The sequence below is a fragment of the Siniperca chuatsi genome, linkage group LG13 (assembly GCF_020085105.1).
Source record: "Siniperca chuatsi isolate FFG_IHB_CAS linkage group LG13, ASM2008510v1, whole genome shotgun sequence".
NCBI classification, from domain to species: Eukaryota; Metazoa; Chordata; class Actinopteri; order Centrarchiformes; family Sinipercidae; genus Siniperca; species Siniperca chuatsi.
This window is the reverse complement of record NC_058054.1, coordinates 20,939,441-20,957,673: the sequence shown is the minus strand read 5'-3', so window position 1 is coordinate 20,957,673 and position 18,233 is coordinate 20,939,441. Positions and strand designations below refer to the sequence as shown.

Sequence of the window (18,233 nt, the reverse complement as noted above, 5' to 3'; positions counted from 1 at the left end):
CACTCAAAACAAAGAAGATCATTGGATGAAAGGCACTGGATTGAAAATGCACTACTGTCTCCACTTTTCAGAGAAACAAGCTTCAAGTAACCTCTTATCTCTGTAACCCCAGCAATAGGTCATCCCCATGGTGGATGCCTGTACCTCTACAAATAATTGGTTGTTGATGTGTCATGAGGCAGCACTCGAGATGCTGATTGTAAGGATTTGGCTTGGATTTTGAAGAGAACACCAGGGATCATGTGCTGAGCATATATCATCACTGCAATAGGGAACAAAACAAACTAAAGCAGACTGCTTTTGCTTAATTTACAACTCAAGGACATTGCAAAGGCCATGTACAGACTTTGCCTTAAGGCTATTTTTTGTTCCACTAAGCATGGGTGCTTAAAAAGTTATGAATTAAGTATGTATGAGTATAGTACTAGGCTGAAATGATTAATGTATTAGTGGACTGACAGAAAATTAATTGGCAACAATTGATTTATCATTCAAGTAATTTATCAAGCATAAATGCCAAACATTAACTGGTTCCAGCTTCTAAAAAGTGAGTATTTCACATTTTGGGCTTTGGACTGTTGGGCTGACAAGATGAGCTATATAAAGACACCACCTTGGGCTGTGGGAAATTGTTATAGGCGTTATTCCACTTTTTTCTTACATTTTATAGACCAAATAATGAATTGATAATTCAAAAACATAATCAGCCAATTGATAAATAGTAAAAATAACTAAGTGGTTAATGTGTTTAGTGGTTTTGTGTGTAGTGTGGTTTCCCACTGGTGCTATTGTTTCCTGTCACAATCCAAAGAAAAGTGAACTTAAAACGTGAATTACCCGCAGGTGTGAATTTGAGAGTGAATGGGCTTTTGTATGTGATAGACGAGTGACCTGTTCAGATCCTTTCCCTGCCTTTTGCCCTGTGTATGCTGGAAGAGACATCACCATATCATATATAGATAATGGATGGATAAATGGATATTGAGGGTATCTGTTTTATATGATATCTACTATCATCCAACACAATCTTAATGCTCTGACAGCATGTACAATGCTATCATGACAACCAATGTTTGCACTTTTCTCACATATTTTACATCAGAGGTCAGCAAGGCATGCAAGCTGCTTGATTGCTGGCAGCAGTGAGAAAATTTTCCCATCTGACCATTCAAACTATGTCATACAGCGTTCCTGCACAATGGAGAGCTGTGGCGGGTGAGTCAGTAGCCGTCATATATTTAAAATCGCTGGACACCCACACAAAGGTGGCTTTTGTGGTGCCAAAACAAAGGAGGCTCAAGAAATCATGAGTGGAACTGCGTTAATATTACATTCAATTACTCTCTAGTCCGACAATGACAGCTTTAAAAGCCATCTGTGTGCCACAACAATGATGAATTAACTTTACAGTGGTCACTCATTAACACCCAGAAAAGTCAGATTTTCTGTTAAAGGAAGGAACCATTAAGAATAAAAATCAAAGAACATACAATGTACTTGCAAATTGACTTAACTTACCCAGCTTTGATCCCTTCAGAGGAAAATGAATCTGTATTCTATGTAAAGCTTCAAGTACTCACTCATCAAACTGAGTGCTAAATGGAGAAGGAAGCTACGCTGGTCACAAGACACGACAGCTGTTGACAGAACTGCAGCAGGTCCTGTTTGTCTGATGGGCCCGCCCACATTTATTCAATCTAAGCAACACCACACCTACTTTATTCACACCGTGGTAACTGCAATTTGAGCACATAGCATGTCCACTGATGACATAACTCATCTATATCAGTTTAAAAAATTGCTTTCCAGTCATTGATGTTCAGTGTCTACAGATATACTTTGAAACATTGTCTGTCACATCCTCTCAAAAAAGCTTTGGGGTAATTTTCTGACACTGAGCTAAACTATAATGATCAAATAAAAGAGAGTGTGAAATCTTGTTTTATCACCTCAGAAATATATCTATGACATAACAGTTTCTCCTTCTGACCTTGAAAACAATAGCCGGGGTTCTCACTGAAAGGACTGCTGGGAACTGAAATGCACCTCACTGAGGAATCGGCCAAAGTCACCATTACACTTTATATCGTAGAAAAGGTTTCAGTCGTAGTCATCTGGACACTGTTTTCAGAATCAAGACGTTTCGGCTCCCATCCGGAAGTCATTCTCAATGGGAGCCGAAACGTCTTGATTCTGAAAACAGTGTCCAGATGACTACGACTGAAACCTTTTCTACGATAGAACACTCCTGGACGAATGAGGGACTACACCGTATTACACTTTATAGTTAGCTCAAAGATAAGGCTTCAGTATTTTATCATATTGCATCTACACTGGGATCATTTTACTGATGGCATGTTGCATTTCGAAAGCATTTAAACATTTTATTGTTTATTTGTCATGTCTAATATTGTAGCTGAAGGTTAAGAAAAAGGAGACAAAGTATAAGCCAAGAAGAATAAGCTAGGCCTCGTCTCTTTTGAACCCCAGGGCACAAAATAAGTTGCCTAAAGGCAAAGTCTTCAAACTCTCGCCTTCTTTTAATTACACAGCTACAAGGTACTTACAGTATTACAGCATAAGTGGCATAAAAAACAGCGCTTGTTGTATTTGCTGTCATTAGTCCATTTAACATGATACTGTGGCGTGCAGCCTTTTGTTTAATTTGTTTTGCAATATACTCTATGAAAAGTTATTTTAGATGTAGCAGCTGCAGAAAAAGAGAACAACTGTTAGATGAATGAGTAGGAGGACACACTTAAATTAGAGCCCAACCGATTTATCGGCCAATATTGGCCTATCGCAGATATACCAGTATCTGCGTATATGTTATCCAATATGAGCTGATATAAAACTGTTTTATTTTCAATATATTTGTTAACATATTGGTGTCACTACAAAGTTTATCCAGCAGAGTGCGCTGTCACTACAGTGGTAAGCAGTGTGACATGAGCAAACTCAAGAACTCCCGGTATATCAGTAAAATACAGCTGGTGTCATGAAATGTAACAGCCACCTCACTAATGCTTACAACTATAAACCAGCACAAAAATTAAACTGTAAAGTAAACAATGAAGCGACCGTTTTCACCTTTCAATATAACTCTAATATAACCCTGTCCCTGACAACCGTCACTTATGCTTATCACAATTGTTTGTATGTATTAGCGAGGTAGCTAGCCAGCTATAGTTTGTCAGTCAGTAGCAGATTAAAAGGTTAGCGTCAGAGCATCTCATCATCATTCTGCAGCTCAGCAGACGACGATGCGGTGGTGGTTTGAGTCTGTTGAGTGTTGACTTCATGCTATGTTTTTACCTAGATGGTGAGATGCGATGCTGGAAAGTAAATAGATAACGTCAGGAGCCTGTTTTTTCACAGGATACATTGAATATTTCCCCTGAACGTTTATAAAAGAGGCGCTGTTTATCGACAGCAGCGAACCAAGAGTTACTGTTTGTGACCGTTACATTAACAGCAAAATATTACTACAGATGAGATGTTTTGATAAGCAAGAAAAACGTGTTGGAACAAAGCTGCAGCATGAATCTCATAGCTTGAGAGTAGAGAATATGTAGTTTAGTAGAGAGCAGTGGAGAAATGTAAATAAGTACATTTAGTACTGTACTTTAGTACAGTTTAGAGGTACTTGAACTTTATTTGAGTATTTCCATGCTACTTCAGCAATTAACTGATTCTGAACAGTACTGATATTTATTTATTTTTATTTATTCTTTATTTTCTCAGTGTTCTTTTCTAGAATTGGTTGACAATGTATATGTTCAATTATATAACATGTTAAAGAATATTTAACTGAAATATTCTTTAATAAAGTTAGTTGTTTAAGAAAGCAGCCTTCTGAGTACCTTTGCATAGGCATGTCGGTGCAAAGTCGGTGCAAAATCCACACAGAAAAGGTCTATTTTCATTCCAGCTCCATTTATTTTTTATTTTTTAAATCACTATATCGGCAGCCATATCGGTAATCTGTGAATGTTTCCCCTCTAAAATCGGTATCGGTCTAAAAAATCTCATATCGGTCGGGCTCTAGCTTAAATTATTTTGGATGCATTTTAAATCAGATTTTTTGGTCAGAGAGAGAGAGAGAGAGAGATCAGGTGCACGTCACCTGAGCTAATGTTACTGTGATTTGAATTAGGCTACCCTCAGCAACAAGGAGGAACCTGGTAAAATTAAAAAAAAAAAAAAAACAATCTAATTTGTTGAATTTCCTCAAACCAGTATAGGTCAGTCATATCATACCAGACATCAGGGAAACAACAGGGAAGTGAAGGGACAATCAATGAGAGACAGAGAGATGCAAACCGTGACTGTCAGGAAGGAAGGTGATGTGTTTATAAAAGTGTTAACGTAAAGCAAAATTGTCTATGTTTATTTAACTCTCAGGATGTAAACGTCAACATAATTTCTTCTTTCATGTAATTTAAGTTGACACCTATCAAACATCATTCAACAGTTTTACAATGTTTTTAACTGCTCACCCCGAAGCCATATGAGCTCTGTGACTGAAAAAAAAAATGCCAATCAACACTTGTCAACTTAGATTACTTGTCACTGAAAAATCAAAACCAAGTCACAGTGGAAACTTGGTTGTTTGTATTTGCATTCATTGCAGTGAAGCAGATTCCAGCAGAAATGAACTTTTGAGACGAGTGAAGGCTGAGAGGAGTTTGCTGAGGAGGGAGAGAAACAACAAACCAATTTGTGGCAACTGAAAGGTGACGTCACTGTGGAGGCCACATGCAGGGAACCCACTGCCCTTCTGTACAGACATAAAGAGAGAGAGACAAAGACAGAGAGAGAGTGGCCAGGCCAGACTCTGGGAGCCTGCTGCCACTGGGCCACATTAGACCATTTTAGGATTGTTCTGCTGTCACACCATGTGTTTGTCATGTTGGCATTGCAAATATCATCCCTAATAAAGTAAATCGCTTTTTTTTTTAATCTGACACTACAAAAACTGGTAGAAGCAGACTGATTTCCCGTTGCCTGATATCAGACAGAATTGTCAACTCATTCACATCTTCAGTCTGACACTGCTTCCACTCCAACCGATTTCCATGGGGGAGGGGGATTACATTTTCCCCTAACCAATCACTAGAGACCAACATATCCACCCGAATCTAACATCATTTTAAGTCGACACTGATGCGTAGCCATGCCAACATTAGAACAGCCTCGATAGCAGCATCTATCTTGTCTATAGCGCACAGCCTGACAACAGCTTGACAACGGTGTTAGTCCCCCCGCGGTGCTCACGGGATCAATCGCTTTTTAACTGAGAAACTGTTGTTTCATGTCATGATGTCAGACCAGAATCAGTCAACTCGGTGGAGTGGACGGATTCATAGGTCTGGACCCAGGCAAGATTTCCTGCTCTGTTGTCTTACAAACTGTTTTAATTGGTTTAGAATTTAGCAAACAAATATAGAATATTGATAAGGTCCCATTTCGTACTAGCATATCTGGATTAAACGAAGATTAACTACATCTCTGTAAAGTAATAATGATGTATAAATAGCCTCCTCTACTACACTTCTAACCATAATGTACTCCTTTGGTCATACTCAGCATTCATCACAGACACTGTCCTTTTTCCTTTCTGATCATTAGATGAAAGAAGTGAATAAATGCTTGATTAATCATGAGCTTTTAGTGCTGTGCTACTGCGCTAAGACAGAGACCTATCAAATCATTTAAGAGAAAAAGAAAGAAATGAGAATTGTAACTCTGGATGAGTCACTGTTTGATTGGAGTTGTCGAAAAAGCCCAATAATTAAGAGGGAGTGCCATTCTGTAAAATTCAAACACCCACACACACATATACTAATTACCCCATTGTATTCATGTCGCCCTGTTTAATGCCCGTTTAAGTATTGTAACTGAAGTACTGTCTGTGTCTGCACTTCATCAGTTATCCATTCACTAGACAAAACTTTCCATTGCCAGCTACATGATTAAAGCTTTTGAGGTGAATTATAAGGTTGGAGGTATACTTGTGTGTGTTCACATAGACAACCGGCTGTGTTGTGAACGAAATTGTTTACATACTTGCCTATGTACCTTGCGTGTTACTGGAGGATTACACTAGAGGGTGGACTCTAGAACTTCTGGATTTCCATGATGAAAACAATAAACATGGCAACATTGGAGGAGGTTACAATTTTCTTAATTCTCAGATTAAGAAAGCGGACAGCGGAGCCATCACAGATTGTATGTAAAGCCCCTAAGTCAAGCATGTTGTGTGTGTGTTTGTCTCGTTCTGCCAATGCAAGAAACTGATGAGGAGAAAGACCACCAATTTCAAGCATCTACCTGGATGTTTGAAGAGTTGCTCTGTCGGATTAGCCCGCTGATTATATACACCACAACACACAGTGAGCCAGTAAGTTCAGCAGAGCGGCTTGCCGTCACCCTCTGCTTTCTAGCAACAGGCATCAGCTACCAAGCCTTGTCAGTGAGCTACAAACTTGGACCAGCTACATTTGGACGTATAGTCAGAGAAGTCAGCAAAGCTATATGGACTGCTCTGAAGGATGAGGTGGCTTTCCCCAACGAAGATCGGTGGAAGCAGATCCATAAAGATTTCTGCTGTTTGTGGAACCACAAACAGGGTTGCAATGGTATGAGATTTTCACGGTACAATTACCGTCTCAGAAAATATCACGGCTTTACGGTACCACGGTATATTATATTATATATATATATATATTTTTGAAGTTTACATTAACACTACGGTAGAATTCACCGTAGATAAGCAAATGTACATGGTATGATAACTGTCAATTTTCATACCATGGTATACCATGAAAACCGGTATACCACTGCAACCCTACAACTGTGTTGGGGCAATAGACGGTAAACACATCAGAGTCCATGCCCCAGCCAACAGCGGAAGTTCCTTCTACAACTACAAAGGATACTTCAGTTTCATCCTGATGGGTGTATGTGATGTCAGGTACAAGTTTACAGTTGTGGACATAGGGGCATACGGCCTTGACAGTGATGCTGGGGTGTTTTCAAGAAGTGCCTTTGGATCCCAGCTTATCCAGGGCAAGCTTCCCCTGCCACCTCCATCTGCTCTACCTGGGAGTGAAGTCCTGAGCCCCGCTGTCTTTGAAGCAGATGAATCCTTTCCAGGTCAACTTGATGCGACCATATTCAGGTGAGTGTATTACACCCAAACAATTGTAACACAAATCAAGTATGACATTTAAAGGGGATTAATGAAAAGAATGGGCAATATTATCCTGTATGCCATATTTGTGTCATTCATTGTTAATGCATTACCATTCTTCATTTTATTAGGTTTAATATGAAAAAATGCAATCTCATCACTATTCATTATCTTTATAACAGGGACCAATCTCACTGCTAAACAGTGGAAGCGGCAGTGAGGTGTGGAACGGCTTGAGGAACGATTTTCAGACGGACACAGGGAGGGTGTCCTTTCAGGACAGTGTTCTCCAGCGAGGCACACTACATTAGTACAGTAGTTTCAGCGCTTGTAATTATTAGGATCCAGGATCTCTTTTGGACAGTCAAGTTAAGATTTAAAAAAAATGGTGCTACAATTCATTAAGTACATTTTTATTTGAATGACTGTAAACAGCACAGGCACACATATATTATGTAAAGTTCAATAAACATTCAGTAGGTTGCTGATAGAACAAAAAAGTGCTTGATTTCATAGTTAGGCCTGAAATTATCACTTTTTCCAATAATAAAAAAGCAACGTGCTACACATTCAATAATGATTCAGTAGGTCACCTGAGAGAACAAAAAAATTGTATTATGTCGTAAAAAAAACAAAAAAAAAACAAAACTGATGTGCCTACTGACCCTGTCACATCCCCATACTGCCCCTACCGTTCATGTGCATATTGCATCTCGTAGTGTGAATTTCTGACGACGTGCACAACCAACGCTCCAAAACGGACGCAGGATGTGCGAGGCAGCCATCACGCACACAAGAACGCACAGTTTAAAGCAAGTATATCTCTGGCTTAACAGAAGGTGACAGAAGGCTTTGCAGAGTCTGCAGGATTTAGGGCACAGAGAGAGCCTTTGGTGAGTATCACCAATTGGCAACCTCCATGTCAACATGGCTATAAATCCTTCAGATGACAGCTGAGACAGAAATGAATCAGTGTGCAGCTTTGATCTATGCTCTTTGGAGATAAACTTGAGCTTGAATTGAACAAATCAATATGATCCACCACCTCTTTTACACACAGGGTGGCTTTTGTATACCTTGCTGTGGAGCGACTGGTTGGGCCTATGAACTACACATCATACACCTACCACTTCCTGTTCACCACTTGTATCTATATCAATATTAGGGTTGCAACTCCATTATTTCTTTGATTATTCAATTAAATGTTGAGTTTATAAAAAGTGAAAAAGGCCAATGACAATTTCCCGGAGGCGACATATTCAAGTTGCTTGATTTGTTCAGCCAACGTTCCAAAACCCAAAGATATTCAGTTTTCTATCATTTAAGACATAGACAAGCTGTCAATCAAATATTAGTCGTTTCAGCCTTACATTCATTCACGCTAGCAATCACACTCATACATATTCGCAATCTGAAAGTGGTCAAGTGGTACAAATGCAAGGAAGGATCTTTTATACTGACCAATGTTCTGTAATGTAGACTTACTAAAAATGATTCAGCCAATAGCTCCATAATAAAGCTTGAAAACCAATGAAGAAATCTTATACACTCCTTAGTCAGCAATAAGGCTTGCTGTGAAACTGATTCTGACCACAATATTCCCACCCAGACGCTAAAAAAAAGTGTACTCACAGCTTCTCCTTGAGCCAGTGGTGGGAGGATGAGTGGGAATTCACGTCAGCAGACTGTTGGCCTGAAAGACAAACAATGTATGGATTACAATTTCACAGATCACATATCAGCAAAAAACTGACATCAGCAACAAGGACCCTTGACAATATTACAATAGAAGGGGAACATAGAGATATTTACACATGACTTCACAATAGTTAATAGTAGATATATAAAACAATTTTGATAGGTCAGAGTTGTCCTGTAAAGTGTAAAAGCTGATGCGTTCCTCCTCTCCACATTAGGAATCCAGCACAATTGCTATGGTTCTCTAAATAGATGACTGTTATTACAATCACCGTTCAGATTACCATCCAACACATAGACACACACACACACACACACGCACACAATGCTTTGTGTATTCACAAACAGCTGTTTGTTTTTAATCACAGCTCCCAGGATGACAAACATTCACCCAGTCTGCCATCGCAGACCCGGCATGTATTCATCAGCTGGAAGGGAAACATCAATGTTCAGCAACAGAAAAGGCAGTATAGTAGCCACATCGCCAGTAAAGCCACCAAGCAGCCAACAAGTGAGTCATCAGTCTGGCAGCCAGAGCCCTTTTGACAAGAAGCTGGATGTATTGATATGTGCCCTGTTGTTTCAGCCCTGACTGAGAATAAAAGGACAGTGGCCAGTAGAGTTCACGCCACATGACCAGGCGCACTACAGAAATGCTATGAACTGGGCTTAAAGGGAAGTGCACTTCTGAAATTCAGGGGTGTACTGTAACATGATAAAAGGAGCTTGTGTGCGATGCCAAACCAATGCACAGCCCTAAATAATTATTTGTAAAAGAGGGAAAATGTTGAAATAATACTCTAGGGATGAATCAATGTTGTGTTTTTTAATTTTAGGAATTGAAACACAGTTTATTTTAAAGGGGGAGACATTCAAATAAATACTGCCAGCGCCCACAAGTCTCAAGAGTGTAGAGTAATTTCACATGTCGTGCTCTAAAAAGAAAAAAGTAAACAGCGAAAACAGAGCTTTTAAATCAAGAATGGAGAGACTCTTTTACATGTTCAATCTTCCCACAGACAGTTCAAAACCAGTATGTCTCATATGTTCCGAGATCGTGGCGATTATTAAAAGCAGCAATGTGAAGCGTCACTATGAGACAAAGCACAAGCATCTTTGTGGGGGATGGATTTTGGTTATTTTGCTAACAAGGGGGATGGCATCCCCCTTCATATCGCCTACTGGCTATAGCTGATCTGCTGGTAGTAGAAGTCCCTATAGAGACCCACAGTTAATAAATCACAGTGCAGTTGGAATATTATTGGAGTAGGGGAGACATGCGGGTGACAGTAACACTGTCCATGTGACCAGTCAGAAATTAGCTGCAGTGGTGTGACCAATATGCATACAAATTTCCTTCCCATCCTCATTCAAGAAGCTTCATGTTTCTGCTGCACCAAATTATTCTGCACACAAACCCACATTATGAAACATTTTAAGAAGGTAAATGAAAGAAGAAATGAAAGTTTGAATGCAAAACATGTGTGACACTGAACAAAGGATGCGTTTGTGTTCACAAAACACATTTTAAAAGACAGATGTTAAGAATTGTTTCAACTGTACTCACAATACCTAGCACTTATTGTGAATACTGCATTTAGACATAAAATCCTAACTGATATTTTAGCATGCACATATTTTTGTGTTCATTGCACCTATGCAAAAACACAAAATTGCCTTATGCAGCAAACAATGACTACTTGTATGATACTGGAACAGTGTTGCAGTAGTGGAACACATTGTGTTTCTCCTCCATACATTACCTCACTGAATGTGCAGTATGACCCATTGTGCAGTTAAGTGTAGCTGACAAACAGTGGTACCTTTAATCTAAGTTCAAAAGGTTCAGCACAAACAATCACTAAAACGGAGATTATGAATACAAAGCTGTTACAATCATCTCCAGTCTCCCCTATTACACACATTATAAAACGGTCAATATTGAGTCTCTATACTGACATAAGTCAGACACATTAGGTCCCAACAGAAATATGATGTTGATTTCTCCTCTAGGGTGAAATAAAGAGCCTAACTAGTGCTATTTCTCCTCTGGAAGTCTTGGCTGACCTCATTTAACTCAGACTTCATTGCTAAATGGACAGTGATTGATTGTGTAATGGCATATAAAACACTCGGTTAATAGACTAAACCAGCAGTCCCTCCATTACTGTGTCAATGTGGCTTTCCATCACACCATTTACACAAACATTCCCCTTTTTACCACCCACGTCTTAATTGTCCCAAACTCCAATATATTTCAAACCCGTTCGCTTCTCTCTCGGTGCAGTGAGAGAAAACACTAAGTGCGAATGGATTTTACCTTGTTTGGACTCATCATCATACTTCATGGAAAGTGCTCCAAACGTGTGTAGGCTGTATCCAGAGCAGCACATCGCTCGTTTGGAAATGTGTTTCAAACTAGACACATACTGACAAAACTGAACAAGTCGACTGAGAGAGAGAGAGAGAGAGATGAGAGATGCCCACAACGCTGAGTCCTGAGAGAGATGAAGAGCAGCCTACATACAGACGAGAAGCCTACGTGATATGACTGAATCAAAAGACCCTTCAGTATATTGGACAGCCTCGAGAAAAGCTTCTGTACAGCCTATATGACGGAAACCTGCCACCTGAGCAGCGTGAAACATCATTTTTTGCAAACCCCTGGAGCAACGAAATCCCTTATCCTTTAGCGTAATTAACTTTAGATGGGTACTGCAAATGTGGCAAAACTTTAAAATGTCGCGCGGGTAATCGAGAGCAGGTTAACCCCATTGTTCCACGATACGGTCGGTACAAGCTATAGAAAGATTAAAACATAGTCAAAATGTTTGCTAGGTATTGAGGGACATTTTAATTGTATCTCTCGCAGGACGGTTAAATGCAGTCTAGTCTTACCGCTGGTGTATCCGCTGTCCGGCGCGCTGCCGCGGTTGTGGTACACAGTGTGGTCTGGTCTCCTCTTTCTCTGCCGCGCTTCGGAATCACGCGCCCCTTTTTATCAGCTTCCATTTGTGCCATTCGCGCTCGTTCCCCTTCCCGACCCCGAGAGCGCATCGATTGGCCTTGACACCGACGACGCAAATCCTTCCGTTTTCCAGTGGCTGTCAGTGCGCACGCCCAGTCTGCATTCCCACCGCTGCCTGCCCTGCGTCCATTTCCAGCCAGAGGAAAGTATGGATGAGTCTGTTTCACCAGTTTAATGAGGCTACACCCCTCCTCCCCGCTCTCTGTCTTTCATTGACTTCCTTATGTGTTTTAGTTGATTGTCTCTTTAACTAGGCTACTGTAATGCACGTTATCCACATTGTCTGTCTGCTTCTTTTGTGAGGCAAAGTTAAACTGAAGTTTTATATACTGTGTTGTGGGCAGCTCGTGTAGCTCATTCATTAGAAAGAGCCGTGGTTACTGCTACAGGCTATTCCAGAAGCAAGTGGTGATCAAAAAGCTAAAACAAAGAACATCATTATAACATATACGTTTTAAATGAATATTATAGTATAATATTATAGATCGACATGTCTGTTGTGTTGTGCTTTATATTACAGTGTTGTTGCATTGTTGTTGTCTAACCAGAAAGGTCTAACCAGAAGTGCAATAAGCAAGTGCAGGATATAAAGTATGTGCATAAATGCAGGATAGAGCAATATTATGAAAATATTTTACAAGTGGTACTGTGGACATTATATACAGATGGCATTACTATAAACAGAAGTATACTGATGGATGTGTACAATAAATTGTGTAGAGTTGTGCTGCTGTGTTGCATTGAGCTGTGTGGCACACACCGCAGCTGAAGCGCACTGTACATTACAGTATCGCACAACAACATAATATGCTGTGTTATGTTGCTCTAAACTGTGTTGCATCGTGTAGTGTTCAAGGCCAGACTTAGAATAATTTGATGCCTTGGCTGTTGCCAGGCAACAGCTGTCCTGGAACAGAGATGAATGGGTGTCCCTGAACTGTTTCTCTTTCTTCATCTCCATCGTTATCTTCATCTCAATTCCTTCTCAATGTGTCTCACTCACATGTTGAGTATAAATGCAGTATGACATTATCACTTTATAGCAGTTTTTCTCACTCAGCAGACACTTATAGCCCATTAAGGTGTCGTGTTATGGGTTTTGGGACATGGTGCAACTTCTGATTCACGTCAGTGATGTAAGCTACAGGGTAGTGGGTGTTTCTTTAAACATCAGTCGTACCTAAGTAACTGAACCAGGGTTGGTCAATCACCAGCTTTTCTTCGTGAAATATGTTGGTAACAGATGGCTCGTCTTGATCCACAGCCACCTTAAGACCTCTATCTGGTTCTGATGGACCTCATCTTGCATGTACTGGGCCCAGGAATGCAGACTTGGTTTGGAAAGCCCAGTGAACAAAGGTGTCCTCCCCTTCCTGTGGCACTGTTCCACACACATGTACTTGGCCCTGTTCATCATGTTGATGTCCCAGCATTAGAATAATGTCTGCTGACATCCAACGGGGAGTCAAGTCTATCAGCGACAAAGCTCACTTTCCACCTCTCACCTGTCTTGATGTTTCATGCAGCAGCATGTCTGAAACTTTGTGTAGCTATTTTGATGGTTTCTGGGAATTTTAGCGAACTTTTAGCTGACAGTCTCCCTTTAATCTTTGATGTCAACTCATCTCTTAAGCTTGACACAACCAAGCATTTTCATGCAGTATAGACATTGTGTATTGCACATACACACCTTTGCAAATCTTCTTCATAAGTGCTTTCCACACAGAAGCGCCGCTCACCTCTCTGTGGGATGTTAGTCATGCTGTGCCTTCCCCTTGTGAAATACAATCACTGGAGGCAGGAAGCGCAGATGTTTTTTATGGAAATAATAATTAATTTGCAGAGTGTGGGTTCTCTTTGTTTGTGGTGGAAATGAACTCGGCTTAACATGCAAATTGGTTAGGCAGCTTGACACACGTGAACGGAGAAGGAAATGAAACCACTCAAGTTGTATGCCGCTGCATGCTTGATTTCTGTCGCATCCTATTTAACCCTGAATATAATGAAGATAACGTATTTTATCATTCTTTTATGCAGCTTGCTCATACAGTAACTGGCAATGTTGTCGATCTGTATTCAATATTGATGTTTTAGTTTTTGGAAAGAGCAAAACAGACAGGTAGGCGGAAAGATGTTTTTTTTGTGAAAATTATAGGCTGCTAAGCAAAACATGGAGCTGTTTTACATGCTGCTTGTTAAATATTACAAAATATCAAAATTATTTAGCAGCTGTTCACGCCTGAATTTCTGGTCAGGCCTAGGGTTTCCTCGCAAAGTCTGGCCAGACAGAAATGTATCTACCCCCAAAACACAGTCACCCACACACCACCACTTCTTCTTTCCCAGTCTGTGTTTCGTGGGAGGCCATTACAGAGGTTTGCTACAGTCACTATTGCTGCTGTACTGTTAAACAGTGTGCAGGTGTCTGTTTGAATGCATCGTCCACCACCACTCCCCGGAGACAAATAAAGTTCTCCATCCACTTCACCGACCACTGTAAGATTCACTTTTCTCCTCACATCATCAGCAGTAAGACAGAGCCTGTACATTTGTTTATACAGAGAGTTTTAATCAATGTTAGAAAACAAAATGCAGTCAGGAGCATGTAAAATAACCTTTGAGAGCTGTTCAGCACTCATTAGTGTTTTCAAAGTGCGGGTATGGGAGTCACAATAGAAAGAACAAACTTTCTTTATTGAACTTGTCAGTTATATATTTTTTCCCTTGTAAAGCATTTAAGGATTAAACAAAAATTACATGACACTAACTAGAATTTTCTGTGATAGTGTCTATGAAGTGGGCTGATGATACAAACTTCAGAACTTCATTAATAGTCAGTTATTGACAGGGATTAAATAGAACATGAGGATGTAATATTGATATACAATTACAGATTTCAATGGCCCCTGATGATGAAACACAAAAATACGGACTCAAAACCAAATCACAGCGATTTCTCTATTAATCAAAATATACACTGTGAATGAGAGGCACTTGTGAATGAGTTTGCAGGCGAAGCCCTCTCTTTTAGGACAAAAACACTTGGCCTAAAAAAATACATGTACTGTATTTACCATTCAACATGTAAAAATATGATTCAAATTAGTATTATGCTCTTGTCAATAGTATGAATTTCTTTGTCGTCTGCAGGAATATAACATGGATATGGTTACTTTTTCTAGTCTGTTCACACAATAATTGAACATAGATGCTTAGATGTATGATATTTACTAAACAGTGCTTTTTCAAATGCTTTCTCAGTTTGCTTTTGAGGATCATATTGCTGCATAGCACAGATTAAAACCCACAGTGCATTGGTGAATATGCTCCATTTTTGCACTCTAAAATGATCTTTGGCGAGAATGTAAACAATTGCACCAGAACAACAAGTAAGGCTTTAAAGTCTTGTAGCAAAATGAAAACATACAAACACATCATCTCCACACAATTATATCTTTACCTGATTAGGAGTCCTACAACTAACAGCTGTCAGATAGCATGGATTATGATAACTTGCTCTGCCTTTATACTTTAAAACAGCAAACAGTGCTCATAATAAGCAAGCCATAATTCAGTATAGCCACTTCCCCTTTAAACAATAAGGACAGATAATACAGTGAGCACTGTGGTGTACATTACAATAGTTACTCTTTAGGATCCCTTTATGATATTGATTAACTGAAGCATAATGAAATAGCACGCAGCTGCAATGAGCAGGGTGATTTGGGGGTTGAAACAAAGGTGAAACAAGCTAAAATGCGCAGGCTAAGGTGGATTGTGATGGGGTTACAGCAGAAGAGGGGTATAGGCATCAGTGTCTCTCTGGTCCCAGACATAAGGCACATTAATAGGGTACATAGTGTTGTCTCCAACCATAAAAACCCCTAATATAAATAACGGCCTGAAAATATGCCCAGTAAATTTGACATTTTGCAGCCTATATTGTACACGCACATCATCTCCCATTGAGTGCAGGACACACACCCCTCAGTCTGCAGTCTATCCATTTAACTATCTACCTACCCACCCATCCATCTGTCCGTCCAGCTGTCCTTCTGTCTGTCCACTGTCTGAAGGCACTCTACCACTGCTCCCAGCTGAAGTCGTCCCCACCTCCAAACACAACAAAAAAGCCAAGGATGGTGAGGAAGATGACAGCGTTTCCTGTCATCACAAGACCGCAGGCACCCCACATGATCTGTAGGAGGAACATATTCATACTGAACAAAAAGAAATCCATAATCTTCTCGGTTTTCACAACGCACTGCTGGCATAGTGTACATCTCTCAAGATACATTACAAGACAAATATACTATAACAACTGATATAATGCAGACAGCATAGACATATCTACACAAGGACAGTGGCTGTGTTTACTGTATGGAAATCAACTTCCAAAATGTTTCAACATGGGTAGAGAAAACTCACTCTTCCAGTGCGGGCTAGCACAATAGGAAGCCCAAACGATGATACCACAATGCCAGTTGTTAAGAAGTAGGCCAGCTCTCTGCATGCATTGCTGGAGGAGTCGTCATCACTGAGGCGTCTGGATATGAAGGTCGGCATGGGGCTTAATATGTAGAAAACCAGGACAAACAGCGGCCAGTATACCCTACAAAAACATGTGTGGAACAGTTAAAAGGATGGTCCACATTTTATGACATACGACGGCATGTCAGTTAAAAATAAACTGGTGCAAATTCAACAAAAACATATTACAACCACTCAAAAATATTTAACCATACACAACAGAATGAAACATTTTAAAGGGGCACTGCACAGATTTTACAAATCAAGCTCAGTTTACCTGTCAGGAGAAATATTACTTTGCCTGTAAAAACCATTGAATATCTTCTATGACTCTGGAGGAGTCTGAAAAAATAACCCTGATGACATCAGAGTTATCTCAGCTTGGGCGCAAGGTTTAAAATCTTTTGCATAAAGCCTGCATTACAAACTGGCGTGGAGCGTGGGGTTTGAAAGAAGTTGGCATTTAGAGGGCAGGGGGACTCTAATGAAAGACGCTATTGAGTTGCATTATGGAAATTGTAGGATTCAGTATTTCTGGATCTTGACCCATACTAAAGGACTGAATGTCTCTGCTGCATTGATTTTGACCATTCTTTTTAAATCTGCCTCTTAAAGCTAGTGTAGGCATAGCAAGAGACAGCTAGATTTTGAAAGTATCCAACAGAAAAAATCCCAAACCCCCTCCCTTCATGCCTCCCTCCAAAGCCACTCCCTCAAAACACATTTTCCTGTAGTGAGTGCACAGACTGAGTTCGCACAGGTAGACAGGCAGGTAGGCCAGCCAATCATTTCATTCTTCCCGAATGAAATGATTGGCTGGTTTTATTACAGGCCTGCGACAGCCACAGATACTGGAATTGTTTCAGAGCATTTGATTTATTGTTGTCTGGATGTAAAGAGAATTTCAACAAATATAACAAAAAATACTTCTGAAATACATTACCTAATTTAGCTTTAAAAGTACTTAAACTTTATGAAATGTGCAATACTAAATTATTGGAGCACCCCTTTGAGGGTATTTTTGAGTGATGTGTTTTGTTTTGTTTTTGTTAACTGCTGTAGTTCATATCTCTATCCCTTTAAGCCTCAGTAATGCATGTTAAGTCAAGTCTATGTCATACAATAACATAAATACTTAGTTAAAACAAAGAACCTACCCGTACTGTTCCAGCGCACAGCCCAGCAGAAGAAATGTAAGTCCAATGGCACCACTGAAGGACAAACCAACCAGTGCTGAAACAAGAGAAACATTACATTGGTAAAAATGCTTTTGTCCACAGTTACAAGAAGAAACAAAACTGAAATACGCTGTGCTTGTAACACTTGCTATAAAATATGTTTGTATGCTAAGTCAACATTTAAGATGTTTTACTGTGGAAAAATAGCATTAACTTAGAACTTAAAACTGGTTCATAACTTAATGATGGAACTAGATAGCTTGTAACAAATCTGAACATCCTTGGACATTGTTGTAATGGAAGCTTTCGAAATGATTCAGCAAAGCTTCTCCAAATTGTTGAAAACAAGGCTGACTTAAGTTTTTGAAGCATTAACGCTGAAGAAGTCTGCGTAACCTAATGAACTTAACTGTCAACGGAGTGGTGAACGCATAAAATAAAATACCTTTAATGCCGGCCATTGCGAAAAAAGCGTGAAACTTTGACGTCTGTGCTGTTCTTGTGTATTGTTTACGTGCTCAGGCTCTCTTTCTTGGTAGACGAACTTCCTGCTTCCTCCATCAGTTTTCCTTTCAGTCATCAGGTGACTTTCTTAAAGCTACAG

At 39.9% G+C, this 18,233-nt stretch overlaps 2 protein-coding genes across 4 annotated transcripts in view; both read right to left on the bottom strand.

Moving 5' to 3' along the window:
* The window catches only part of LOC122887556 (cAMP-specific 3',5'-cyclic phosphodiesterase 4B-like), a 51,136-nt gene extending 39,124 nt beyond the window's left edge, over positions 1–12,012 (bottom strand). The window contains exons 1-2 of one of the 3 annotated variants that reach the window (XM_044220875.1): positions 11,792–12,012; positions 8,828–8,888 (exon numbers count right to left, since the gene is read on the bottom strand). The gene's annotated coding sequence lies outside the window, so the exon portion shown is untranslated. Of the gene's footprint in view, positions 1–1,518; positions 1,647–8,827; positions 8,889–11,213 lie in introns of those variants that run through there. The other 2 variants (XM_044220876.1, XM_044220878.1) reach the window with 2 other exon arrangements.
* A 2,457-nt stretch (positions 12,013–14,469) lies between these two features.
* Positions 14,470–18,233, bottom strand: LOC122887555 (leptin receptor gene-related protein). Its single transcript, XM_044220874.1, has 4 exons — positions 18,075–18,233; positions 17,609–17,684; positions 16,350–16,533; positions 14,470–16,119 (listed from the first exon to the last, which is right to left on the bottom strand). Exons 1-4 carry the CDS (start codon positions 18,088–18,090, stop codon positions 16,003–16,005), a joined length of 393 nt encoding a protein of 130 aa, XP_044076809.1. The 5' UTR covers positions 18,091–18,233; the 3' UTR covers positions 14,470–16,002.

Coding starts and splice junctions, on each gene's coding strand:
- LOC122887555 (XM_044220874.1), bottom strand. Junction 16,534..17,608: donor TGTGCGCTGGAACAGTACGG/GTAGGTTCTTTG, acceptor ATGTTTTTGTAG/GGTATACTGGCCGCTGTTTG. Junction 16,120..16,349: donor TGCTAGCCCGCACTGGAAGA/GTGAGTTTTCTC, acceptor TTCCTCCTACAG/ATCATGTGGGGTGCCTGCGG.